The sequence below is a fragment of the Neopsephotus bourkii genome, unplaced genomic scaffold, assembly GCF_033783945.1.
Source record: "Neopsephotus bourkii isolate Nb327-2 ecotype Australia unplaced genomic scaffold, CSIRO-AGI_Nbou_v1 NB_1749, whole genome shotgun sequence".
NCBI lineage: Eukaryota > Metazoa > Chordata > Aves > Psittaciformes > Psittacidae > Neopsephotus > Neopsephotus bourkii.
Window position 1 is genome coordinate 9,753,802 of NW_026902223.1, and position 26,843 is coordinate 9,780,644.

Here is a 26,843-nt window from a genome sequence, read left to right on the forward strand (position 1 = left end):
AGCATCAGCACCAGGCTGCTGTGTTGAGCGGCCAAGGGAGGAGCGAGCTGGCCGCGGGTGGGAAGGGGTTAAGGGGCCCTTGCTCCTGCTCCAGGGCACCCAGTTGCTGGCAAGCCTGGAGGAGGGCAGCAGTAAATCCCCGTGCTACGGAGGGAAGGAGCTGAGCACCCTGCAGAGGTGCTGGGTCCCCCTCCCTGCCCTTGGGGTCCGTCCCTCCTTGCTCCCCCTGCCTGGGTGCTGCTCAGGGTTCACCCCTGCTGTCCCCATCCCTTGGGGTGCTCCTGCTCCTCTGGGAGCTGCCATTGCCCTGGTGGGAACAGGAGGGCCCTCAGCACTCAGCCAGCTCCTACACCATAGAAATAGCCTGTGCCCATCCAAAGGGTTTCCTTTTTCAGCTCCTTCCTTTTGAAGGGCAAAGCCAGCTGCTTGTGATGGGTGAAGCTGGGTGCTGTGACCACTGACAATGACCGTGCAGGGCAGCAGCAGCCATCACTGAACACACATCTGGATGCAGCTGAGGGAGAGCCTGGGTTGGGGTGCCCGTGAGGGGGTAGCTGTGCCCCCCAGCAAATGGAGCCTGCAGCTTGGGAGGCTTCATCAGGTAGGTAACTGTGAGGTGGTTCTGAGGGATACTGGGGGGAGACGAAACTTTCCAGCCTGGTGCTCGGGCAGTGCATACAGATGCATTTCTATCTTGTTTGCATTGAGGATGCTGCATCTTATCGAGGGCTGGAGAGAGCCAACCTTCAATGAAGCGTTCAGCTGAGGAGCACTGACAGCAATGCTGCAGCTCCCAGCCAAGCATGGAATGTTTCTGACAGGAGCTGTGGCTGGAGGCATTGCTTATGTCACACACACGTGCACCAGAGCACTGGGGTACTGCTGAGACATGGAGGTGTGCAGCCCCCGTGTCCTGAGTGCAGCCCCCGTGTTCTGAGGGCAGCCCCATGTCCTGAGTGCAGCCCCCCTGTCCTGACTGCATCCCCATGTCCTGAGTGCAGCCCCCCTGTCCTGACTGCATCCCCATGTCCTGAGTGCGGCCCCCGTGTCCTGAGGGCAGCCCCCATGTCCTGACTGCATCCCCATGTCCTGAGTGCGGCCCCCGTGTCCTGAGGGCAGCCCCCATGTCCTGACTGCATCCCCATGTCCTGACTGCAGCCAACCGCGACTTCCTCCCCCTTCTGCCAGGCGATGTCACCTCTGCAGTGCCTGGAAAGGCCTCTCCCTCCAGGAGAACGAGGCCATGGCCTGCCCATGCAGTTCACGCCGTTTGCCTTCCCTCCGATGCCGAGCACGCTCGCTGGGTGCAGAAGGGCCAGGACAGGCTCTGCCCCAGGGGCTGGGGCACGAGTGCTCTGCTTACACAGCTCATTTCGGGCCTGTACTCGACGAGGGAGTTCGCCCTCACATCCAAAGAGCCCGGAGAGCCTGACAGCTCGTGTTCCCTTGGGAGACGGTGCCGAGAGCGGGCTGAGGGCGAGCATTGCCCCCTCAGGGCCACCATCCCCGCCATGGGGTGCTGAGGCAAGGCCCCGCCCAAGAGCGCGGCCTCCCGCCCCGCCAACCATAGAGCGAGGCTAGAGCGCCGCCGCAACCCGCCCCGCCTGCCGCAAGGCGAGGCTAGAGCGCCGCCACAGCGCTTCCGCCAGGCCGCCATCTTAGGCTCGGGCAAGTGAAGCCGCCGCGTTGAGACCGCGCCGCGCCCCGCGGGCAGGAGCGGAAGTGCCCGCGCTGTCAGCAGCACCGGGAGCGGGCAGCGAGCCCCGGCCTGAGCAGAGAGAGCGTTCACCGCCGTCACGCCTTCTCCTCAGGTACCGCCGCTTCCCGGGCAGGAGCTGGTAGCCCTGTCCCGCTGTGAGGGGGGAGCGAGGCCGCTGTGCCCTCACCTAAGATGGCGGGGGGGGCGGTCTCTCCCGCGGAAAGATGGCGGCTGAGGGGAAGCGCGGTCTGGCGGGTGGCGGAACCCGCTTGGCTGGGTGAGGGGAGCGGGAGGGGGCCCCCCGGCCTCCTAGGCATCCTTTACCCCCCCTTCCGGCCCTGCTGCCGCACGGGGCTCCCCCCTTCCACCTGCCTGTGCCCCTTCCGCACCCCGCCGTCCAAGGGCCCTCTTTCTGCCTTGGTCCCCCCCTTCCACATTTTGGGGAGGGGTGAGTGTTCTTCCCCGGTGCATGAGGGCGGGTTTGGGTTGGGAGTTGCTCTGCAGGCAATGCTCCCCATATTCCCCCCCCCCCCCCGTCTGCTGCTCCTTTCTAACAGTTGTATTTCAACCTCCCCTTTCGCACTTTGCCACGGGAACGGAGCAGCAAGACCATAGGTAGAGGAAGGGCTCTCCTCCTCCCTCTTCCCCACCCCTTTGAGGGGCGGTGATCGTGGCGGAGAGGAAGAAAAGGATGCCACGGAAGCTCTTGTTGCCTTATAAATCTGTTTTCTCTCACTTCCGAGCTCCGCGGGGCTTGCATGACGCTTGGGCGATGAACGCAGCCAGAAGTGGCTACCGGGTCTTCTCGGCCAACTCCACGGCAGCCTCCACGGAGCTGGCGAAGCGGATCACGGAGTAAGTTCCCTCTCGTGCGAGTTTCTCCCCCTGCCCGCCCCGCGCTCCGACCTCCCCCGTTCAGGCTGAAGAAGAGGCTTTTGGCGTCCTCCCGCCTTCCCAAGCCGCAGGCGGCTGCTGCAGGCACCTTTGCAGCAGAGGGTTTGCGCTCTGCCCTTCTCCTCAGTACCCGCTCATCCCTCCCGGTAGCTCCGTTTGAGCACAGACCCTCTGGTGTGTTTGACTGCATTTGACTCCATTCCAGGGCTGGAAAGGCCAGGGTGCAGCCGAGGCTGTTTCTTTTGGGAAGGGAGGAGGTGCAGCATGGCTGAGCAAAACTCAGAGAGCGTTTTGACTGGCTTGGGGGATGCTCACAGCTCTCTCTGCTGCCTTTCATGGGCACAGGCTGCTGACCTTGTTTGCCCAACAGCTTCGCTGCTTGGGGCGTGCTGAGCATGGCGTGAGTGCACCTGGGTGCAACAGCAGCGGTTGCACCAAGCAGAGTGGGTCTTGGTGGGGTAGGAGAGGTGGGCAGCACATGCTCACAAAGGAGGCTTTAGTTGAGGGATAGAAATGTGCTCCTTGTTTCTCAGCCCATGGGTTAGGGCAGAGTTTGGGTGCGCTGGATGGGGGTGTAACAGCTGACTCCAGAACAGGGCTCTTGTGCACAGAGGAGCACTGAGTCCCCCCGACACTTGATCTGCTTTGGATTAGTTTGGTTCAAACTGGGGCTGAACTGGGGGTTGGGACTCGCAGCTGAAGGGGCTTTTCTGGGACAGGCATCTGTGGTTTGGGGAGCTGCTGTCCCAAAGCTGGACTTGAATTTCCTTTCTGTGTCATTGCTACAGTTCATAGAAAGGTGCTCCCAGAATCGAGGGGGCTCAGGGTGTGTTTGCTGCAGCAGAGCAAACCCTGAGGCAACTGCTGGCCTGATCCATCTCCAAGGGGTGCTTAGATTGTGGACGTTACTAAAGAGAGGTGTGCTGGTACCATAAGCACAAGAGCATTGTGCTGTTTGTTGAGCTTGTTTAATACACAGATTATCTCCATGAAGCTGGCTTGGCTGTCTGGCTGGGATTGATGGGATGTGTGTTGGATAATAGCGATGGACTTCATTATGTGTGAGGCAGAGAGGGAAATCCTCGTGTTTGGGAGGGGAAAGCATTTTTTGGTTCGTGTATTTTTCCTCTTTTTGGTCAGTTCTGGCACTGATGCAACTCTGGAAATAAAATGTCTAAAAAAGTAAGGTTTGCTGCAACAGATGGGACACGGTTTTACAGGACTTGTCCTGTTATGTCAACACAGAACATAACAGAATTCCCCTGGGGGTGAGTAGACCTCCATGAGCTCCGTGCTCTCAGGACTGAAAGAGCAAAGGGACAATCTTTATTCCTTGCTCTTTGTCTTAAAAATAACTCCATTTTTAAACAGCTGTAATGAGAAGAGGCAGGGAATGGGCTTCCCCAGGCCATGGCTGTACCATGTGCGGATGGAACCCTGTGCAGGGTGCTCAGTGATGTTCTGAGTGACAGCAGGATCCAGGCAGTGACCTCCCGGCTGTCCTTCATGAAGTAAACTTCTAACAGAGGAGATGGGGGCTTCTCACCTTGGCTCTAACACCAGTGAGGAGTTGGGATGCATGGGTGGTGGTGTGAGCATGACACACATGGTGGTGTGAGTTGCTACTGCTGCAACTGGGGCTTGGCGACACACAGCTGTAAACTGGGAGCGATGACTGAGCTAAAATGGGAAGGTGTGAAGGATGAGAATATGTGGATGAGGTTTTGTTGGAGAGGGGGTGCAAGACGTGGAATCATCCTCATCCCAGAGGAGGCCACAAAGATGCTCAGGGGCTGGAGCATCTCCCATAGGAAGACAGGCTGAGAAAGTTGAGGCTGTTCAAGCTGGGGAAGAGAAGCTGCGTAAAGACCTCAGAGCAGCTTCCAGTGTCTGAAGGGGGCTACAAGGATGCTGGAGAGGGACTCTTCATCAGGGACTGTAGTGATGGGACAAGGGGTGATGGGTTCAGAGTGAAACAGGGGAGATGTAGGATAGACATAAGGCAGAAGCTCTTCCCTGTGAGGGTGCTGAGGCGCTGGCACAGGGCGCCCAGAGAAGCTGTGGCTGCCCCATCCCTGGCAGTGTTCAAGGCCAGGTTGGACACAGGGGCTTGGAGCAAGCTGCTCCAGTGGAAGGGGTCCCTGTCCATTGCAGGGGGTTGGAACTGGATGAGCTTTAGGGTCCCTTCCAACACAAACTGTTCTGTGATTCTATGACTAGTTGGGATCTGGTCACAGTAAAAGTCTCTCCAAAATAAAGGTGTTCTCAGCATCTTGTGCAGCGGTTTGGCTCTGACCTTCCTTGGAGCTCAGGAGCTGTTTCAACACCTTTGTAATGCATTCCTTGTTTTTTCAGGTTGCAAAAGCTGAGTGACTGCTGCCTTTGCCACCGTGTCCCCTCCCAGCCTGTGTTTTGCTGGGGAGTTCAGTTGAGCCTTTTAATTGAGTTGGAGCGGTCTTAGAAGGGTGAGTGTGTCCTCTAATATTGTGCGTGCTTTTTAAAGTTTTTTTATGGCCTTTAGTTTAAGTAGTAAAAGAACTTTAAAACAACACACAATATTAGGAGTAGGGCCCCTGGAGACACTGCTCTGAGGCTCTGTTGCTCTTTGCTTGTAGGTGTGATGGGGAAAGTGACACTTGAGTCCTGGCTTAGCCTTTTTTGACCTCTCAAGCCTGGGGAGGAGCAGTGGGACATAAACCTGTGAAAGCTGTTCCATCTCCTCACTTCCTTTAATACAGAACTTCCAGAGCTGCTTTTAATTCAGGCTCTGAGCGTAGAGTTCTGATCTCTGCCATTTCCCAGTGTGATTCTTGTCTGGTTAGGGGATGGGTGACTAAAGGGATAGTCCAGCACTGAGCTTTCAGAGCTCCCGTTTCTGTAGCCATGCCAGGGAGAGGAGATGGTGCTGGTTTGTGAGAGCCAGACGCCTTCTGAAACTTCAGATGGTAAAGATGCTCCTTAGGCTCAGGACCACTGAAGCATAAATAAATCCATATGTTTACTTGTAGCCTAGAAATTAAGAGTGATGATTTTTAATTCCCACATGGAAAGAAAAATCCTACTGCAATTAGGACACTTTGCACATGATCAGAAGCTGCCTTTAGAGGGGAGACAGCTAATATCTGGACCTGTGCTGATCCCTAATGGGCCTGTGTGCTGCTGAGGTGGGGAGGAGGTCTAGCAAAAGTTTGCTTAGGTCTCCAGTCTAACAGATGCATTTACAGCTCTCTGACTGCAGCACATGGTTAGCAGGGTGCAAGCACTGCATTCTACTCACTGCTGGTGTGTTTGGATTGGAGGGATTTGCTGCTTGAAGCTTGCTAATGCTTCCCAAGTGCTCCTGCATAGTGATACTGTGGTAAACTCCCTGCAGGCTGTGGATGGGAGTATTCTAGACATTCATTTGGTTGGTAGCAATGGGAAATGCTAGTGATCTGAAGATAAAAGCAAGGCTGTGAGCCTAAACAATGTGGAGTGATGAGAGAAAGATGGAGCCTTGTGTTCTAATCTCTGGTTGTAGGAAGTTGTGTACCCAGTGCTGCAACGGAGTGGTGGTTTTTATGGGTGAACAGGAGGTGAGCCTTGGTTTTGGAAGGGACAGTGTCAGGAGGACTTGCAGCAGTTCCTTCAGCTGAAGGAGTTCTCATGGGGTGGAGGAAGAGCAATGTCAACCTTCCTCTTTAGGCCATTAGGATGATGCAGGGGAGTCACTTCGTCCTTCAGATCACCTTGTGATTCTTCTCTGCCCATCTCCAAGCCCTGTTCCTGCCTTCAGGAAAGAGCTCTTGTGTGGTGCTAAGAGAGGAGAAGAGGTGGCATGAACTCTTCTCCATCTCAGAGGATGCATCTCTGTGGCAGGAAGCTAACAGATATTACAGGGTGAAACTGCATCAAAAGCTTTTGGAAAGGGGTCAAAGATAACCAGCTAAAAAGTAGTACAGTTGGAGAGGGTTACAGGAGGGGAACAGTGCTGGAGAAGGGTGTGCATGGAGCAGTTGGGCTTTGAGATGCTGTGTGCAGCTTGGGCACGTAACATGCTGAGCAGACTGACTTCCCAAGGAGTATTCTGGTAGGAGCAGAGGAAAATCTGTGTGGTATTTGCCCATAGTTCAGCTTCATGGCTCGTGGCATGGCTGGAATGGGTGATGCAAGTGCTGCATGGCTCAGGGTGCAAGTCACAGATGAGCAGTAGGGATTATTCTTCAAGTATCTGGTTGTGATGGGTAGATGTCGAGAGGTGAAGAACTGGGGTAGTTCTAAGGCTCTCTGAACAAACTGCCTTGTATCCAGGAAGCTGCAGTTTCCTTTCCCTTTTCCTGGCTTGTTTTTTGTAGTGGGAGATTAGGAAATACACCCCAGAGCTGCATTGTGCTTGCTGGATGAGATGCCTGACCTTTAAATAAAGATCTGCTTGAGTTTGGAAAGCAACTCAAAAGTCAGGCTGTGGCTGTGGTTAAGCATGGAGCAGATCCTCTGCTCTCGGCTCCAGCTCCTTCTGGACCTGCAGCAGTTGGTGGAGGCTGGAGGTGTGGGGAGGGTTGGGTGTTTGCAGAGCTGCAACCAGTGATAGTGTTTGTCATGAAGAGGATATTGCTACAATAAAGAAAGGGCTTTCTCCCTGTGCAGATCTCTCTTCAAATTTCATGTTTGCACTGTGAGCTGGAAGCTTCCTTTGGAGATGACTTTCCAAATGTCTTTTGGTTCTTGTCAAAGGGGGGAGAAGGAAATGCAACCTGAGTGCCCTTCCCAGCAGTACTGAGACATGCTCTGGTGGCATGAAATCCTGCAAGTGCACTTCCCCCTTGACTGGTGATTCAGCTGAGCATCAAGTCTCTCTTTGCTGCCTGTCCTCTCTCTGGAGCCTGGTACAGTTGGTTTTGACAGGCTTCAGAGAAGCATTTTAAAGTACAGTCTAATACAGGCTCATAGATTCCTATGTCATTTCCTTACTGAGGTGTAGGTGATTGCTGAGCTATGCACTTTGAGGCTGTACATTTGTGACATTTTCTAAACACTCCTGTAGCCACAGTTCAATATCTTCTTGGCATGTGGTGAGACTGCAGAGGGCAACTTCACAGAGAGAGAGATTCCAGATCAGTCAGCTGTTCTGAGCAGGTTTTTTTTAAGCTGTAATGAGAACTTTTCTCTTAGATGCCATCAGGTCCTACAGGAATCACTCTAGTGAGTGATGGAGCTGATGTGAGGAGCAAGCAAGTGAGGAGCAAGTTGAGTGGTCATACTGGGAAAGCTTGCACTGAGCTGGCATTATGGACTTCAAAACTGGGAGCAGCCTGGTGTAGTAACACTTTGATCTCAGCCCTCTGTGCTGGGGCTCTCTGTGCACACTGTTGCTTTTGAAACCTAAACCAACACCAAACTGCGTTTCTGTCTCCCTCGGGTGGAAAAGGGAGCTTCCAGAAGTAAATATGTGCTCATATGTCTACATGGGGCTGGTTAACAAATGAGATTTTGGCCTCAAACACTTTGGTGTTGGCAAAAGCCCTCAACTCCCTGTGGCCAAATACTGCAGCACACAGGGCTTTGGTCAATGGAAATCATTTTGCTTGAAGATGTGATTTGTCTACAGGACCTAAAAAGCTCTTTTTCCCAGAAGAAGCTGTATCTGTGCATGGCTATGTGCTCTGGGTTACTTGTGCAGCCTTTTCTTTCCTAGTGTGAATCTTCCTGCAGACAAGTGACAGCCCCTGTGCTGCTGGGCCTGTAGCTGAATGCAGGCAGAGTTCTTGCTGTCAGTTTAATTTCTCTACCACTTAAAGCAATGACTGGTTGGGAACTTCTGCGTGGAAAGGGCTTTGAGAGAAAAGAGTTGGGAATGGAGGGAGGCAAAGGGAGAGGTGATGGGAAGGAAGGGTTGCTCCCAGGCTGTGTGGTAACTATGGCTGTGTTCTGCCCTTGACTTCTGGCCAAGTCTCCCTTTTGACGCAAGTCCTCTGGAATTCGGTGCTTTACAACAGGAGCTTCAATAGTATCCTTGGAAATAAATGAAGGTTTGATCAGGTGCATTCATTGGCTGAAGCCTCAGCTCACACAAAGCCTTCAGGAAGGGACTCAGTGGAAGGTGAACTGGTGGAGCTGCCTGTTGGTCATCTGCAGGGTGCTGCAGATCAGGTTGATTGGCATCTTTCTGAGCAGTTTCTGCTGGATCTTTCCCATTGCTGCTCCTCTTGTTGCCATCAGCAGCTGGAGCAGAGGTTTATTGAGAGAGAGATTTGTTGTCCAACCAGAGCAATCTGCTGCTGCTCATTCCTTTAAGTCTGCAGCCAGGTTTGACAAGCTGAGCTGTTTGTGTCCCTCTTTCCATTGGAAAGCAGCCTTCCCTTTCTGATTTCTTGTTTCAGCAGCACAGAAGCTGCATCACTGCTGTGCAGCCTGAACAGGGGAGCACTGGCCTCTGGTTTCCTCTTGCCAGCTACATCATAGAAACAGTTAGGTTGGAAAAGACCTTTAAGAACAAGTCCAGCACTGCAAAGCCCACCACTAAACCATGTCCCTCAAGGACATGCCTTTTTAAATCCCTTCAGGGATGGTGACTCCACCACTGCCCTGGGCAGCATGTTCCAGTGCTGGATAACCCTTTTGGTGAAGACATTTTTCCTGATATCCAGCCTAACCCTCCCCTGGTGCAACTTGAGGCTGTTTGGAGCATCACAGACCTCTGTGGTGCGTTTGCCATCACTTAGCATTGAAAGCACTACTTTCCAAGGGGTGCTTTGCTGGGATGTGTGTGGCTGCACTGGTTTTGAAGCTTTCCTTCCTGCTGTGAGGTGCAGGCTTGACTAAAGGCATTGCACAGTGTTGATAATGGAGTCTTTCTCCCAGCAGTGAGGTAGGAACATGCTGTCTGCAGTGAGCTCGGGGCTCACGTGCCTCCAAAGGGAGCTTGCGAGACGTGCTGTGTGGTTCTGGAGGAACAAGTGTGAGTCACTAACGTTTCCCCATACACACTGTTTGTTTTGTGTGTGTGATTCTTGAGCTGGTTTCGACTTGGCAGTGATAAGGCCAAAGCTTTGTGGTTGCAGATGCCTGACTGCCATGGGAAAGACAGTAGGATCCCATCTGCAAATCACCTTTACTGTGTTTCCCTCTCTGGATTTGCTTTTTGCTGCCCAGCTGCCAGCTCTGGTTGAAGACACTGAAGGTACTGAGGATGCCCCTGTTGCAGCTGTGAGTTTTAAGCAAGAAGGGGTGGAGGGAGAAGCCCCATTGATATAGATTTGGGTGACTTGTCTGCTCTGGGCTGCATGGCCCCTGATTGATGCTGCAGCTGGTACCCAGGGCAGTCTGCTTCCAACCTCACATGTACAATTCTCCACATAGGAGTTCACTCACCAGCCTCAGCCATTGCCACATGTACTGCCAGACAAAGGATCAGGAATGTGTGTGCGCCAAACACATGCTTAGAGGCCAGCTAAGCAAATACATCATGTTGCATTGAAGTAGCTGTTATGGCAGCTGACCTGGACATGATTTCCAGGCCAGCTTCCATCTGAGACCTCTAGCATGTGGGCTCAAAGCCAGGGTGGACAGCGCGGTGTGGGGCTGTCCCACTCACTGGCTTCTGGAAAACCAAATCTGTGCAACAGTTGAATACAAGGCTGCATCTGTGGCTGAGGAGATGGAGAGAGACCAGCTGCTGAGGGTGGTAGAGTGGGGGAAAGCCAGTGACAGATGTGGGCTGTTCATTTAGGGGTAGCCCTGATTCACTTGTGTCAAAGTGAATGCGGACAGGAAACTACCAGGTAATGTTCATAGAATCACAGTCTGGTTTGGGTTGGAAAGTACCTAAGATCACCCAGTTCCAACCCCCTGCCGTGGGCAGGGACACCTTCCACTTGGTTGCTCCAAGTCCTGTGCAATGTGTCCTTGAGCACTGCCAAGGATGGGGCAGCCACAGCTTCTCTGGGCACCCTGTGCCAGCGCCTCAGCACCCTCACAGGGAACAGCTTCTGCCTTATGTTTAACCTTGGCTTCCCCTGTGTCAGTTTAAACCCATCACCTCTTCTCCTGTCACTACAGTCCCTGCTGAAGAGCCCTCTCCAGCATCCTTGTAGCCCCCTTCAGAACTGGAAGCTGCTCTAAGGTCTCCACGCAGCTTCTCTTCTCCAGGCATGTGGAACCAAGGCATTTTCCAGACATAGACTATTTCTAATCCATGGCATGGCCACCAAGCAGAGCCTCAAAGAGAGGGCGAGGGGGGGTGTGGGACTGATCTTTGTTGTGCTGAATGATATAGGTTGAACATTTGAGAGGAGGAAGGAGTAATTTGAAAGAAAATCGGCAACCTTTTGGGTTTTTTGGCATTAAAATCTCTTCAGTCAGCTGAGTTTTTTCAGAAGGAAGGTTTGGGGGGGAAAATACAAGATGTGGGAGTCAAAAAGAAGTGACTCAGTTGCCATTCATCGAGTCTGAGTAAATCACTAATGTTTAGTTTTGCAACAGACCCACCTAAGGTGCCATTGCAGAGGTGTCCTCTGCCATCAGGAGAGTCACAGAGGACTGGCTCTGTGAGCACCCATCAGCCTGCCCCAGGGGTGTCAGAAGGAAGGAGACCCTGGGGCAAGGGGAGCAGTAGTTTTGCAGCCTGAGGCAATGCTGTGCTTTGTTGGTGTGTCCTGTTTGGTCCAGTCTCTGCTCTGGATCATGAACTGAGTTATTACGAATGTTGGGTTCCTGCATTTTTAATTTCCTCTTTTTCTCTGCAGGCGTCTCGGTGCTGAGCTGGGGAAGTCTGTGGTGTACCAGGAAACCAATGGAGGTGAGAGAAATGGTTACTGTTTGCAACTGGTTTGAGGCAATGTTAGGAATACTGCCTCATTCCATCAGCTAAGCCTGGCTAATGAGGGCACTGATTCAGCCGTGATGTTACTGCCGCTCCTGGCACTGCTAAACCTCATGTCTGACCCTGGACAAAGCAATTTAAATGTGTTCCTTGTTTTCTCCTCTTGCTCATTTGGCTGCCCATCTCTTCTGAAGGAGAGTCCTACCTCAGGCGTTAGGCAGAAGCTCTTCCCTGTGAGGGTGCTGAGGCACTGGCACAGGGTGCCCAGAGAAGTGAATGCTCCATCCCTGGCAGTGCACAAGGCTGGGTTGGACAGAGCCTTGGGGAACATGGTCTAATGTGAGGTGTCCCTGCCTGTGGCAGGGGGTTGGAACTGAATGATCTTAAGGTCCTTTCCAACCGTAACTCTTCTATGATTCTGTGATAGTGCTGCTGCTCCTATAGCCAGAATGGGCCACGTGGTGCATAAGCTGCCATGGTTCTGGTGGGGTTGGCCTCACCCTTTAGGGTTAGTTTTAAATCGGGTCACTTGCTGCAAGGTCTGAAGACATTCTTCATCACTGCACAGCCTGCTTTGAGCAGAGTCCCTTAAGGTTACTGCCAGTGCCCAGGCAGTTATAGCTGAGTAGATATTTCTTTCCTTTCACTTATTCCTGCCCTTTAGTTCACAACTGTGTGGGAAATGAGTGGCTAAGACAGGCACCTCAAGGAAACTGGCTTTGTAGAGCTGCTTTGGAGCTCAACTTTTCCATGTCACTTTGGGACTATAGGAATTGTGTTCAGCAGAGATGCAGCAGCACATGTCAGTGTTGAAATGGCTTGACCTCGATAGTGAAACTGGGGAGCTCTCCCAGCTCTGCTGCTGGTGTTGCCTTGGGCTGACTCCTTGGTAAGCCACAAAAGGAGTTGCCTCCTTGGTGAGTACTGAAGGTTGTTGTGATGGGTGGTTCATTGTGCACTAATGAATGTGGTATTGACAGCTTCCAGCACTCAGAGAGGAGAAGTGAAAAGGCTCTTTCTCACTCAGAGTTAGGTAATTGTCTTCTACGTGGGTTTGCATTGTAAATACAACTAACTCACCCCAGCCTTTGGAAAATCCACTTGGCTCATCTTGTGTGCGTGTACACAGGGCAAAGGAGCAAGTCCTTATCTGCCCTGCCCAGTGGGCAGATGCTGCTAAGACATGGTGTGTTATCACTGGAAATGTGATGTCTGGAAACAAAACTGACTGTGTTTTCAATCCTCTTCAGAAACAAGAGTTGAAATAAAGGAATCTGTGCGGGGACAGGACATCTTCATCATACAGACAATCCCCAGGTAAGCGACCTGTGGCTCAGTTTTACAGCTGGGGTGTGCTTTGAACTTCTGGTTCAGCAGGTTGCTCTATGGGTTTGTTTGCCATTAGCCAGCGTGATAACCAGTCTCTTTCCAGTGCTTTGACTTACATTTGACACCACATAGTGTTAAGTTGTTAAAATTCCCAGGGGATCTCTTATGCCACAGCAAACTGAGACGCTTCGCATCAACTAGCTGAAGTGTGTTACCTGAAGCCAGTCATGCTTATTCTTGCCCTAAGTGACACCTTTGCTGTGTGTGTCCTTGCAGCTCAGTTGCTTGGTGATTCCTGACTGGCATTTCCATTTTGAGCTGCCTTCCCATTACGAAGTAGCAGAGACAGCAACAAACAGCAGCTATTGCTTCCATTACAAGCCTCATTACTCTTTCCCTTTCACTATAGGGGTGTGAAGCCGAGCTCAGTTTCTCTTACTGATGTAGGCCCCTTTTTGGCTGTTCTAGCCTTGAAGTAAGAGGTGCTGCAAGTAAGCAGGGGGCTAAAAACCCAGCTGCTACCCCCAGGAACGTTGCTGCTCCCTGGTTGAGGCAGAGTGCAATGAGATAGCACTAGTGTGGTGGGAAGGAGCCTCTTGGTAATGTTTGCCCTGTTGTTAAAGAGATCAATAGGACTATGAGATCAGCTTCCTCACTCCTGGAATTCCTCTTGCAGGCTGAGATATTTTCCTAGAGCTCATCTCTCTCCAGAGAGATGCTCCAAGTGTTTCCTCCCTCAGGGAGCAGCTAAACCTCCAAACTAAACTCCACTGATGCACGATTGTGTTTCAGGTCAGTAGTGCCCTTCTGTTGTTCCTTGTGAGAGAGCTCTCTGAAGTAACTTGTAACTGAGAGCTCTAAAGGTGAAATGGATAAGGTGTTCAAAGACAGATAACTCGTAGTTAGGGACAGCAATAGTTTTGGGAGGGGAGAACCTCCTCTGCTTTCAACTTGTTGATCCCCTTGTTTACCCATAAACCAAATTCAATGTTGTGGGTGAAGAAATGGGTCCTTTTTAGCCAAAATGTTCAAGGTCTTTCAGGTGAGGAGCTACCATTATGCAGCTAGTTTTTGCTGCAGCTGTAGCTGGCTGCATTGCTTGAGAGGACAGATTCAAGGGCACCTCAGATTTGCAGTGGGTTTCACGAGAGTAAAACCATCAACTGTATTGAATAATGTAAGAATAGGATTGCTACACTCAGTAGTGGTCTGAAAAGCAAACAACATATTATGACTTAGTAGGAAGGAAGCAGAGAGGGGAAACAACCTTGTTATGCTGCAGTGTGAATTCACAGTCTGCATGGAGAGAGAGCAGAAAGACCTGAATATTTGATGCAAGCTGACTGTCCGGAAAGCACAGAGCAGAACTGAAGAAGCTACAAAGACAGGTATTATCCAAGAGTGGTGAAGTGTGGACTAGCATTTGAATGAGGGACAAACAAATAGCTCAAGTTCATACTGTAGAGTATGAAAGAGTTGATGCTTCAGTGATACACTAAAAGGGAGATGAGTCTTTTTAGTGCTGACTCTTGGTGCTGGTTGTTGCAGCTTCACATGAGCCATTTGCTCAGCCCTGAGAACAAGGATCTCCAGGGATGGCTTGGGCAGGGATGGAGAGCAGTAAGGAGGCTCCAGGCTACTGGAGAGGGGTTTGAGGGAAAGCAGAGCTGGCACTAAATGTCCTGGTAACCAGCTGACAGTAGTGACAAGGGGTGATGGATTCAAACTGAAACAGAAAGTTCAGGTTAGATCTAAGGCAGAAGTTCTTTACTGCCTGTGAGGGTGCTGAGGCGCTGGCACAGGGTGCCCAGAGAAGCTGTGGCTGCACCATCCCTGGCAGTGTTCAAGGCCAGGTTGGACACAGGGGCTTGGAGCAAGCTGCTCTAGTGGAAGGGGTCCCTGCCTGGGGTAGGGGTTGGAGCTGGGTGAGCTTTAAGGTCCCTTCCAACCCAAACCAGGCTGGGATTCTATGATGTAGCCACCAGTGCCCCACAGCAGCAGCAGGACTGCAGGTGCCTTTCGCAATCAGTGGTAACTCTTTTCTCCCAGGACCAGTCTTGTTCTCTGTCTGCTTTCCATGTGAACATACATCTTTTTCAAGAGCAGTTTGAAAAACAGGGATGAGAAAGATTGAATTCCACGATGAACTTTAAGCAGGCTTAAACTTGTCCAGTTTGTTTTTACATAACACTGATAGTAGCATCTTTTTCTCTTCTCACGGCCTCACTGGCACAGCTGAACCACCAAAGGGAAGAAACAGCCCTTTGTTTGCTTGTTGTCCTGTGTGGCAGGGGCATGTTTTATGTAATTCTTGGCTGGGTGCTTCAGAGCTAACAAAGCTTTCTGTGTGTCAAGGATACTGTGGTGGGGCCAGAGGGAGGGAGAGCAGAGACCTAGAGTGCTCCCAAACAAGTATAAGTGGAGGTTCATTCCCAAAGGAAGGGGGAGCAGTGGGAAAATGGGAATAGTTAGAGCTTGGTCACGGGTCCCACATATTGAGGCTTGGAAAATGGGATCTTTAAACTCTTGGGGAAGGTGTTCCCAGTGGTCAGGAGGAAAAGAGGACCTCAAGCAGTGTCCCTGCAGAGCTCTGGGCTGCTCCATGCTGTGTATTCCTCTGCTGCTGTGTGGAATGATGGCCCTGTCAGCCCCTGCTCTGCCACCATGGGCTCCTTGGCTGAGCCACCACCAGCACTGCCCTCCTGGGGTCCAGGCTGGGAAGTGGAGCTGGCTGTGCTGAAACCCCCCAAGCAGGGCTGGCTGCATTGCAGGAGTATTGCTGGCCCTCTGTCTTCTCTGAAGTGTTCTTCAGTTCCCAAATGGGCTCGAGTTGCTCTGTGGTGATGCACAAAGTGTCTCTTGGTGTTGGCTTTAAGGAACTAAAAGGGTTTGGCTTTGTTGCCCACTTCCCAAAATGAATTAAAATGCTGCTTAATACACTCCTCCTGGGCCACAGCAGCCATAGAATCACAACATCAACTAGGTTGGAAAAGACCTTTAAGATCATCAAGTCCAACCATCATGGGGAAGCCAACTGAAAGGGGGGTTTTAGGTTGTTCAGCATTTGTTGTGCTGTCATTCCTTCCATCTCTAGATGATAGCATGGAGATGCTGACCTCTGCCCAGGTGATGCATCTGGACTTTGTACTGCTCCAAAATGCAGGTTTTCTTAAGGCAGGAAAATTAACCTGCCTTACATTAAAGATACACTGATAAATCCAGTGAGGATGAAGTCATGTTGGCTTCATGTGTGCTGCTGCTTTAAAAGACTTATTTCAAAGTACACTGTATGAAGTGACATTTGTTCCAACATAAATGAAGAAAAAAACCTTTTTTTTGTTGTGCTGATGGAGGGAAATCATCATATACATCATGTGAGGATACAGGATCAAATTCTGCTCACAGCTCCTGAGTGCTGGAGTCATGTCCATGTAACAGCCAATTGTAATGTGCTGTGGCACGATGGAAGGAGCTCTGTGAGCACAAGCTGGGTCTTGCATACATTAGCATAAGCTGTAGCATTATTTGCTTGGAGGTTTGGTGTGAGGAGGTGTGTCAAAGGAAAAGGAGTTACATTGGATAAACACTAACATCTGGAATGGGTTTTAACTCTAGAGATGTGAACACTGCTGTCATGGAGCTGTTGATCATGGCGTATGCACTGAAGACTTCCTGTGCCAGGAACATCATTGGGGTCATCCCTTACTTCCCCTACAGCAAACAGAGCAAGATGAGGAAGAGGGGCTCTATAGTCTGCAAGCTGCTGGCTTCCATGCTGGCCAAGGCAGGTGAGTGTCACAGATTGCAGCAGCATGGCAGGAGGGTGCCTGTCTTTCTGTTCTCCCATCCAGTGCTGGGACATGCTGCTGAGCTCTCCAGCTACTTTGGGCTATTCATTTTCTTCAGCTTAGTGTTATTTCTTTGTAACTCACACCTGGGAAGCAGCCCTAGAAGTGACATGTTGAAATACAGCATCAGCCCAGTGCTGTGACTTCCCACAGGCCTGGTTCTCTTTATGTCTTTGGAACTCTTCACGTGAACCTGTTGATGCTTATTTTAGCACATGGCATGTGTGAGTAATAGCTGAAATAGTCTGGAAATGGAGCTATTGAGGATCTCTAGCTGTGTGGGACTCATCTCCTTTCTTTCTTTCCCCTTTTCCTTAGGTTTAACACACATTATCACAATGGACCTTCATCAAAAGGAAATTCAAGGCTTCTTCAGCTTCCCAGTAGACAACCTGAGAGCATCCCCTTTCTTGCTTCAATATATACAGGAAGAAGTGAGGTTACTCTAGTTGTATATATATCAACTTGTCTTAATGTGCCAGCAGCACTGGGCCTCTGCTAATGTAATCTGTTGTCAGGCTGAGTCAGTTGTTCTGTTACTGAATTCTTTCTTAGGGGGATACCTATTGCATGTTTCTTAGGCAAGTGAGAAAATATTCTATTGTATGATTGTACCTGGATAGAAACCAAACTGTTGCCCGTAAGATGAGCTTGTTCTCTGTAAAGTCAGTGCCATTTGAGAGCTCCTCTGCATCCTCCTGCCTCTGATTGCCTTTTACATCCTGTCCCACTGTCTCCCCTCACCCTTTGTTCTGTGGTGGATGTCTGACAGCTCTGATTATTGGCAGACTTTGTCTGAGGCTGAGTGCAGCAGGGCTGGGGCAGGGCATGAGGTTGTATTTTCCATGTGCAGAAGATGGTGATTTATGCCCACATGTTGGGATTAAGGCTTCCCCATATGGGGAACCTTCTCCAGACAGAATTGGCTGCAGGGGTTGGAACTGGATGATCTTAAGGTCCTTTCCAACCCAAACCATTCTGTGTTTCTAGCCACAGAATGAAGATTTGGGTCTGGGGAAGGAGAAGGGGGTGTGATTATTCATCCATGTGTCAAACCTGTACCAATAAGATCTTTACTTAAATAACTTTTTATCACATCCAGATTCCAGACTACAGAAATGCAGTTATTGTAGCCAAATCTCCTGATGCAGCTAAAAGGTAAATGGATGTTTTACTGACTGGTTGAAAGTAACTTGGGGGAAAAAAATCTGGGCTGATGGAAATACACCAGGGAATATATGGGAGGGTCACACATGGGTCAGCAGTCTGGTCTGCAAGTCCCTTGTGCCTGGAAATGGGATGAGCATCTGTAGTGGTGCAGATGGGCAGCTGAATTTTGCAGTCCCAACCCTGTGGGGATGAACTCTGGGTGGTTCACCTGGGGTTAGGGTCAGATTTGCTGCATGGGTTTCAGCAGTGCCTGATCATCTCAGAGAGCATTTAGCAGATGGAGGCTGCGCTGCAGCCAAAGGGAGCTTTGGGGTGTTGAGTTTGCTTCTGGTGAAGTTTCTTGCTGGGGGTCAGCCACAGATGTGCAGCCTTTGTTGGGTCTGGGAGAGGTGTGCTCCATCAGCCCAACATCTTCCTGACATGCTGTGGTTGTCCTGCAGGGCTCAGTCCTATGCTGAGAGGCTGCGGCTGGGACTGGCAGTGATCCACGGGGAGGCTCAGTGCACAGAGCAGGACATGGATGATGGACGTCACTCCCCTCCCATGGTCAAAAATGCAACAGTGCACCCTGGCCTGGAGCTGCCGTGTAAGATGGAGCTTCTCTGCTTTCCTGTGGGCAAAAATGAGGGAAGTTTGATGGGAAACTGCTGTTAGTTTAGGCATGCAGCTGTAACCAACCTAATGGCAGTTGGACCAGTGGGAAGGCTGATATCAGCAAGTTGTAGGACAAGGTAGAGGGGAGGGTTTGTATTGAACTCTTTCTGACCATGCAAAGCATCAGACTTGTTCTCCTTGGCTGTGCCCACTCAGCAGTGCCAGACTGACCAAACTCTGCTGAAGGTGGTGCTTTCACAGTGCTCAGCAAACAAATGCAGAAGTGTTACTAATGTGGGGACAGGCACTGAGGCTGCTGTCCCCACCGTGCAGGTTGGCCTCTTGTCTTCCCCTCCTGCTGCTGCTGCAAATCTTTATCTTGGCAGCCAGCTGATTGTGTTCCAGTGTGTTTTGACAAGGTTTTGGGGTTTGTGTGGCTGCAGGAGTGTTGCTGTGCTGCTTCCTCAGCTCTTGCCATCAACTGGTAAGCTGCTGATTTGGGAGCACAGTGCAGAGTCAAAAGGAGGATGCCTGTGTTCCAGGAAATGCCATCCCCTTTGGGTTGCTTGTGTTCCTGCAACAGCAGCAGTCATGACAACCAAAATCCAGCTCTCTTTGGATGGTTTTACCTTTCTAGGTAGGTGGTGGTGGTGGGACAGGAACTGAGTGCAGTGAATGTGGCTGAGAAGCGATGGTGGGAAAAGCTGTGAGCTGCTGTGTGTGGTGAGGAGCTACCCCTCATGCAGCCAAGCTTTATGTACCAGCAGTGGCTATGGCTGCTGCTAAGTGTTTCCTCTCGAAGTTCAGGGAGAGCATCCAGCCAGTTTGTGGGCAGGTTGTGAAGGGCAGGCAAGGGGGACTGCAGGCATTTTACCTTACCCCATCATCACTCACTGTAATACAGTCAGTTAAACAGTGCTTATGTTGCTGGAGAAACCCCTGCTGGGCCTTGGGGACCAGGTGAGGTTTGGCAGTGGAGCTTTGGACTTCATCCTGCTTGTCCCCTGTCCAAAGGGGATTTTTCATGCCTTTCCAACAAAACAGGAATGTATGTGGTTACCCTTGGCCTTTTCCTTCCCCACCTACTCTAAAGAGGATGCTGTCCTCCAGAATGTCACTAGCTGACGTTTGCTGCCAGGGCATCGATATTGATGTGACTGTGTTCTTACTTCTATTTCACTTCAAGGAGGCTCAGCTATGGGAGCTTGTGCTGCTGGTAAATGGCAGCTCAAACAGAGATGTGCCCTTGTCCAGTTTAATTATGATTCCAGTGGAAAATGGTTTTCAGTCCTCACACAACTAATCTGCTGTGGATCACCACTTTCTTATTTCATCTCCTGCAAAAACTTGACTAATGACCTTACATCCTGCATGCCTAAGGCACAAATGTAACACAGTCAAGCTGTGCTTGGTAGCTGTCTGTCACTGGGGTGGATTATGGGGCCAACTTGTCCAAAGCTCTCAGGAGAAAGTTGCTTTTGTCTCTAGTTGTCTAGATAGATAGATCCCTGGCTTTGAGCTGGGCTCTGCTGCTGGAGGTGCAGAACACTGAGGTGCTCTGTCTGAAAGCAGTATGGGAGCTTCTAGTGCATCCTGGTTGTGTTAACAGCCTCTATTGTGGAGCTGTGCTCTGCCAGGCAGAGGTGGAAGTGCAGCTCTCTGGGGGTAGGGATGGCAGTGCTGTGTCTGCATCTCCTCTCTTTTATACACCTCTTTTCTTGTCTGATTCAGGCATTGGAGAAGTGTCTTCCCACCTCGAGTGGCACATAAATCAAACCTGTTGGCCAGCTCTTCCTGCCATATGTGCCACTACCAGCAATCCCAGTGGTGTAAGGTGTGATGGCAGAGTGAAGTAGGGTTCAGCTGTGTCCCTGTGTGGTTTGTGAATGGTAGGACACGTGCTACTCAGACCTGTATGCTTCCTTGCATCAAAGGTGGCCAGAGAAACCTCTGGGTGTCAAAACAGAAGCATTCTGCAGGGCTCAACTACCACAAACCTGGGTCTGGGCAGTTAGAAGGTGGCTGTGACTAAACCCTGGAGCATCCTCCTCTGAGCTACAGCCACACTGGTGTGGAGCAGCCTGTCTTCCCTCTCGAGACGCTGCAGTTCAGCATTCCCTGAGTTGTGTTCCAGCCAGAAGAGAGGTGAAGCTACATCTGGGAGCAGCCCCAGAGCCCTGCAGTGATGGCTTGTGCTTTAATGCTATTCTTCATGGGCTTCCTAGTGAGTTGGCTGAGCTCCTGCCTCCTGGTGTGCACCTTTTATCCCTATTCTAGCAGAGATCATGGACCTTTAGTGAGTCTTACATAGTGTAATAGCTTATTTATTGTCCTGAGAGTGTAGTCTCATTTGATGCTCTGGTTTGATGTCATATGGAGCTATAACAAGAAAGTGCCAAAGGTACTTCTAGTTGCAGTTCTTCAAGTGCTGTGCTGAAGCAGCAGCAACAGCTCACATCACTCAGAGCCCAGAAATCAGAGCCTCTGGGACAGGATGACACTCCAAGGTTATTCTCTTTGACCGTGTGCTCTTTGTGGCTCCAGACTTGCAGCTGGTTTGGGGCTGTGCTTTACCAAATGCATGTGGACTCTGCATGTTTCCTAGAGAAAAGGAGTGGGGCACCATCTGTTAAATCATTTCAGTCCCTTCTATAGATAGCTGCTGGTCTGCTTCCAGCCCAGAGCCCAGCAAACTGGGGAGGGAGGAAAGTCTGGGTCCTGCCCCTGTCTCTCCCCTGTGTTCAGGCTGGGCTGGGAGCTGTTATCTCTCCTTCCAGGTCTCTCTCTCTCACAGAACAGCTTGAGCAGATTCTTGCTTGTGGGCTCTGTTGCAAATGCAACATTCTTCTTCTTGGTAATTATCACTTTAATCCACATTGGCAGCTCCGAAACAGAACTGGGCTTAACATTTACCATTGGAGTTGGAGCTGGATGAGCTTTGATGTCCCTTCCAGCTCAAACCATTCTATGATTTCTTAATCTGTTTTTGACTGTAACAGGCTTATGCACCTGGGAATGCTGGTTCTTTGTGCCAGTGATAAAACTGCTTTTAATGTGAGGTCCTTCAGTGTATATTATATCAGAATGAAAGTGCAGGTTTGAATGTTTGGCTGATGAACTTCTATCCCCACCACCCCTCTGTGTTCTTTGATATTCTTGTTGTATAAAACTGGTGGTTGGTTTGAGTTCTTTTCCCCTCTGTTCTTTATCATCTCCCCCGAAGCTACAAGTACCACAAGCATCTTTTCTGACTCCAGAAAAACCCCAGCAACTGTTTTAACTTAAACCCCTACACAGTCTAAGGGGTTACACCAGGCAGAAGTACAGCTCTGTCTTCCTTCTGTTGCTCTCTCTTGTCTACACACAAATAGAGGATTTTGTGTCTGAGAGGGAAAATGTTCTTTATTACTTGAGTCGTATTTTACCTTTTCATAGCACATCTTTATGGTCAAAGATTTTTGAAAGCAAAAGAATCTGGCTGCAGTAACCCCTGTGTAAGCTCTCCTCACACTGGATTTGATGTGGTTGTGGGTAGATCTTTGGCTTGCAATTGTTTTCTCTTTTTTTGCAGAGAAAATTGAACAAGAAAAAGGGAGAACATCTCTTTAGGATCCGGGTAGGTCCACGTGTTGCCTACCATCCCTGAAAACTAAAGGAGAATTGAAATACAGCATTTAAACCCCAAGAGATGGGAAGTGCTGCTCAGGTTGTAGCTGCTGTGTTAGCCTTTGAGCATAGCAAGGAATGGGTCTGCTTCCTTTATGGAATGGATTTACTGAAACTTCATGTGTTTCTGGGTAAAATAGTGCTGCATTTCAGCTGCTTGGGCCTTTTTTTGCTTAGAAGGGGTTTTTCCCTGGCCTGGCTGTTGGAAATGGGTCTCAGTTGTGAATGCACACCAGTGGTGGGACAGCAGCCACGTGGAATCCTTTTGGTATTCCACAGCTCCTGCTGGGAGTTCTGTTCCTGCCCAAGCTAGATAACAAGCTAATAACTAATCCAAGCAGGTAGGTAGTGCCTAGAATTGAAATGTATGGTCTGCTTATCTCTTGTGGTGCTTAATCTTAGTTTTTCCTTCTCCTAAGAATATTATCCCTTCAGGATTTAGACGTGACTTTGCATTTGATAGACTCAGGAATCATGCAAGCAAAGCTGAGAATCTGCTCCAAAAAGCAGTTAACTCTTCAAGTCCAAGGTAGCTGTGACTTTACCTGCAGTACCCAGCAGTGAGTAATGTAACTTTGGTCAAACCAGAACTTTTGGCCACCTTCTTTACAGTTTTGGTCAGCTTATGGAGAGCCAGTCTGTGGAGTTGGTCGTGTGTGTGAAGAACAGGTCTCCACATGAACCTTTGGAGCTGTGGTCCTCGTAATTGCCTTCATCACATCCCTCAGACTGACTCACTCAGCATTCCCAGGCACTGAGGAGTTGTGGGAATAGTGCTGCAGCAGCCTGCTGTGCAGGATGGGGAGTTTTGTGCAGGACCTTTTTGACTCGGGAGGCCAGAAACCACTTTTCAGACAAGCTTTTTGATGGGCACTGGCTTGTGTTCTCATGCTGCTCAAGTATTCTATCAAAGTAGGTTATCTTAAAGGAGAAAAGTCTCCCTCTTTAGGGTGTCCAAAACCCCTTGGCACTGGGGAAGCCCATGTGGCCTTGGTAGGACAATTTGTGCTCCCCATAGAGAGCATAAAACCTGGGGAGTGCAGGTGGGGCAGGTAAGTGTTACAAATGCTGGATGTTCCTCTTTGCTTCAGTGGTTAGATCAGCCCAGATTGTCACCTAATGGCCCACATATGCCCACCCCTCTGTCCTTTGTGTGCTGCATTCACTGTATAAACCTCTGGCAGGTGAGAAGTTTGGCTTGCAGACAAGGCCTGTATCAGAGGCTGATTGCAGTCCGGTGCTGCATCTGGACACCCTCAGTGCACCCTAGTTCCTATCTGTTATTTTTCTGACTGCTTTCAGGATAAAGCCTGTTACAGGTGTATTTTTTGCATGAACCATGTCAGTCCACAGTTAGGCAGGCAGGAGCGGGACCTGCTTTCCCAGTACGTCTCTTCACCATGTGTCAACCAGCTCATCAGTGTGTCCTTTTGCTTCCACTTACTGCTTGCACTGAGCTTAAAGATCTGGGTTTGAACTGGTTTTGTCCTGTTCTTTCCATTAATCCCCTTTAAAACAAACACTTACCAGAAAAGGAAGTTTGCAGAAGCGAATTGCAGAGCAGGTATTTTTAAGGTGCTTACACCCTCTGAAAGAGCCTTGTGTGTTTGGTGAGATGAGAGAAAGCAAGCAGGCTGTAGTGTGAGTCCCAAAGCCTTCAGAGGAATTAGTGAGTCCAGCAGGTGAAGAACTGCACTTGTAAAGCCCTTGAGAGGTGTTGCTCAGAGAAGCCCATTTGATGTTCCCAGTCAGGAGATACCCCTTTTTCTTCAAGTCCTGTTGTGAAGCACATAAAGTCACTGATACTGCCCATAAATGAGGTGCCGCTTTGGAGCTTCCCTTGCACAGGGGGCTGTTGGATATTTGGATTTGGTTCCTGTCTCTGAGGTCAGTACAAGGTCCCTACAGAAACAGTTTCATCTTTGTGCAGCACTGCTGTTTTATTTCAGGGGAAATGGAGGAGTGGAAGAAGAAGGGAATGGTTTTAAACTGGGAGAGGGTAGATTTAGCTTAGATCTTAGGTACCCTGTGAGGGTGCTGAGGTGCTGGCACAGGGTGCCCAGAGAAGCTGTGGCTGCCCCATCCCTGGCAGTGCTCAAGGCCAGGTTGGACACAGGGGCTTGGAGCAAGCTGCTCCAGTGGAAGGTGTCCCTGTCCATGGTAGGGGGTTGGAACTGGATGAGCTTTAGGGTCACTTCCAACCCAAACCAGTCTGGGATTCTATGAAAACAATGGTTAAACCGGTGGTTACCTGTTTAGGTGGGTGTCAGGATAACGTGAAACACGTGTCTGTGCACCAGTGTAAGATGTAGTTAAAGGCCGGGCCTCTTGTGTGGTGGAGCTGTTGTGGTTTGACTCAAGGGTAACTGACCTGGCCTTTTCTTTCTTCTTATTCTTTAGTGATGATGGCCAAGGAGAAACCACCAATAACTGTGGTTGGAGATGTTGGAGGAAGAATTGCCATCATTGTGGTATGAGTGTGATGGAGAGGAGGGTGGGAGGGGGGTGGCTTCCTCCCAGCATCTTCTGTTGACCTGCTTTATCCTGGAGAACGGGAGGAACTACTCAGGGAGGGTTGGGAATGTGATTGTTGCCACTGTTTTCTCCAGTTTTCCTGGTGGCTTTGGTTATGTCAGCTTTCTGTTGAAAACCCTTTGTACTTGAGTGCTTTAAGCCCTGAAGTGTCCTTGCTCCTTTGAAGCTACAAAGGTCACATTTCTACAAATACTCCACAAATCCAGGACACACAGAGAAATCTGGAATGTTTAAACACCCCCCCCCCACCATCTAGAAAGTCTTGCTGAGCTTCTCATCCTTGCTGTGCCATGCTGCAGTGTAAGTCATCAACACGCAGCTACTGTCACCATGATAAAACCCACCTTGCTGAAGAGAAGCTCTGTTGGGGTGTGTGCAGGGACTCCTTTGTTTCCAAGACATGATGTTTGTTCTGCATACCAGCAAAAGGGTCTGTCCATGAGGGAAACGGCATTCACAGGTGGCTGTCCTCACATCCAACAGCAGCTGAAATAGCTAGGGTTTCTGTTTTACATGTGGCCAAAGCTGCAGTGCCTTGAAGATCCACTCTCGGCCTGCAGGCACAGTCAGCTTTGGGTTTGATGGTATTTCTGCATCTTCTCAGGATGATATCATTGATGATGTGGAAAGCTTTGTTGCTGCTGCAGAGATCCTGAAAGAACGTGGAGCCTACAAGATCTTTGTGATGGCGACTCATGGGCTCCTGTCAGCAGATGCCCCCCGTCTCATCGAGGAATCCTCCATCGATGAGGTGGGTCTGCTCTCTGACTGAGGCTCTGAGGGCTGGGTTGACGTAGGGCAGCCCATCTCTGGAATGACTGATTTCCAGTCATTCCAGTTGTCAGTTTTCATCATCATGCTGCTTAAGCTGAGCATCAGCTTTCAGCTCCTGAGCTCTTCATGGGCAGGAGGGAGAAGAATCATGTATGGTAAATCCTTATTGAGATCAGTTCTGTGTACATGAGGAGGATACTTCAAACCTCACACTTGATAACAAATGTGTCAGCTGCTGCAGTTGACATGGACCCCTCAGCCTGTATGGAGGTGGCTGTTGTGGAGTTGGTGATGCTGGTTCCCTCAGCAGTAACTGTCACCTGGGGGAGACCATTTCTTTTACTCTTTATTGGGACACACAAGGAGCTCTCCCCTGACCTGCACAGCAGCAGCAGTACACCACCACTCAGGGAGCTCAGTGGGGGCGAGCGTTATCAGCAGCACAACTGATGCTCTTTTCTTTCTGATACTCCACAGGTGGTAGTAACCAACACAGTTCCTCACGAGGTCCAGAAGCTGCAGTGCCCCAAGATAAAGACTGTGGATATCAGTTTGATTCTCTCTGAAGCCATCCGACGAATCCACAATGGAGAGTCCATGGCTTACCTCTTCCGCAACATCACTGTTGACGACTAGACCTGGTGCTCCCCCTGGCCTGGCTTCCACAAGAGAAGGAAACGTGTGTGAGAAGGCATCAGTTATGGGCAGAAGACAACTTTATTCTTGTAGGAGCATGAAGGTTTTCAGTCAGGGGCTGGAGCCGTTACATTCTGTGAGCTTTGGGTCATTCTTGTTCTGCAGGGGCAAAGCACATGGGGGTCTTGGTCCTTGCTTGAACACTGCACTGCAACTGCAGGCACTGTTCCTGGAGCTGCATGGGGCTGCTGAGTTGTGGCAGAGTCTCGTGGGGACAGGGAGTGCAGCTCTGCTCTCCAAAACACTTAACACTGACCCTGCTACCAAAGCAGAGGGTGTTCAAATTTGGTGCCTCCTGTGCAGCTCGTCCCCTCTGAACAGCTGCTATGCCTGGCCTGTGGGGCTGTTGCTGTAAGCAGGCTCACGTGGCAGCTTGCAGCCCCTTCCACAGGGAAGCAGGACTCACAGCTTGTTCCTTTCTTGTGTGACGCTAATCCTTGGCTGGAGGGGACACTTGAGAAGGCAGCACAAGGGGCTTGTGAAGGGCCTTGTCTCCAGGATGACGGAAGAATAAATTCCCTAACTGTGATCTTCCCCTTGCTGAGGCAGACAAACACTCCAGTAAAACATGTACCACTCTCCAGCCTGCTGAGGAGCAAATCCCTTGCTTCCAGAGTGCACTGCTGTCACTAACAGACCCTTCTTCCCTTTTGCTTCTCCTTCAACTTCTGCCCACATCCTTTTCTTCCCCTCCAGCATCTAAATGTGTTCCAGGGTGCTGAGGGCCAGGCAGTGCCTGGGCAGGGCCAGCCTCAGCAGCAATAAACAAGTGTGCCCTGCACCAGTGGTCAGGCTCAGAGCTGGGGAGGGGACATGGGGGCTTGGAGCAGGTGGGTCA

General features: G+C 50.4%; 1 protein-coding gene across 6 annotated transcripts; it reads left to right on the forward strand.

Annotated features, from left to right (window-relative positions):
* Positions 1-1,671: 1,671 nt before the first annotated feature.
* Positions 1,672-26,562, forward strand: PRPSAP1 (phosphoribosyl pyrophosphate synthetase associated protein 1). 6 transcript variants are annotated; one of them, XM_061377198.1, is made up of 11 exons: positions 1,672-1,811; positions 2,443-2,554; positions 11,317-11,369; positions 12,644-12,710; positions 16,338-16,510; positions 16,889-17,004; positions 17,673-17,728; positions 18,181-18,326; positions 24,401-24,471; positions 25,140-25,286; positions 25,787-26,562. In XM_061377198.1, exons 2-11 carry the CDS (start codon positions 2,472-2,474, stop codon positions 25,943-25,945), a joined length of 1,071 nt encoding a protein of 356 aa, XP_061233182.1. In that variant the 5' UTR covers positions 1,672-1,811; positions 2,443-2,471; the 3' UTR covers positions 25,946-26,562. The 6 variants fall into 6 exon arrangements, with proteins under 6 accessions (XP_061233182.1, XP_061233183.1, XP_061233181.1 ...); XM_061377197.1 differs by lacking the exon at positions 1,672-1,811 and adding an exon at positions 1,857-1,976; XM_061377199.1 differs by lacking the exons at positions 1,672-1,811; positions 16,338-16,510 and adding an exon at positions 1,853-1,976 and having other exon boundaries at positions 16,889-17,009.
* Positions 26,563-26,843: the final 281 nt, after the last annotated feature.

Coding starts and splice junctions, on each gene's coding strand:
- PRPSAP1 (XM_061377197.1), top strand. CDS start 1,892: ATGGCGGGGGGGGCGGTCTCTCCCGCGGAAAGATGGCGGCTGAGGGGA. Junction 17,005..17,672: donor TTCAATATATACAGGAAGAA/GTGAGGTTACTC, acceptor TATCACATCCAG/ATTCCAGACTACAGAAATGC. Junction 24,472..25,139: donor GAAGAATTGCCATCATTGTG/GTATGAGTGTGA, acceptor GCATCTTCTCAG/GATGATATCATTGATGATGT.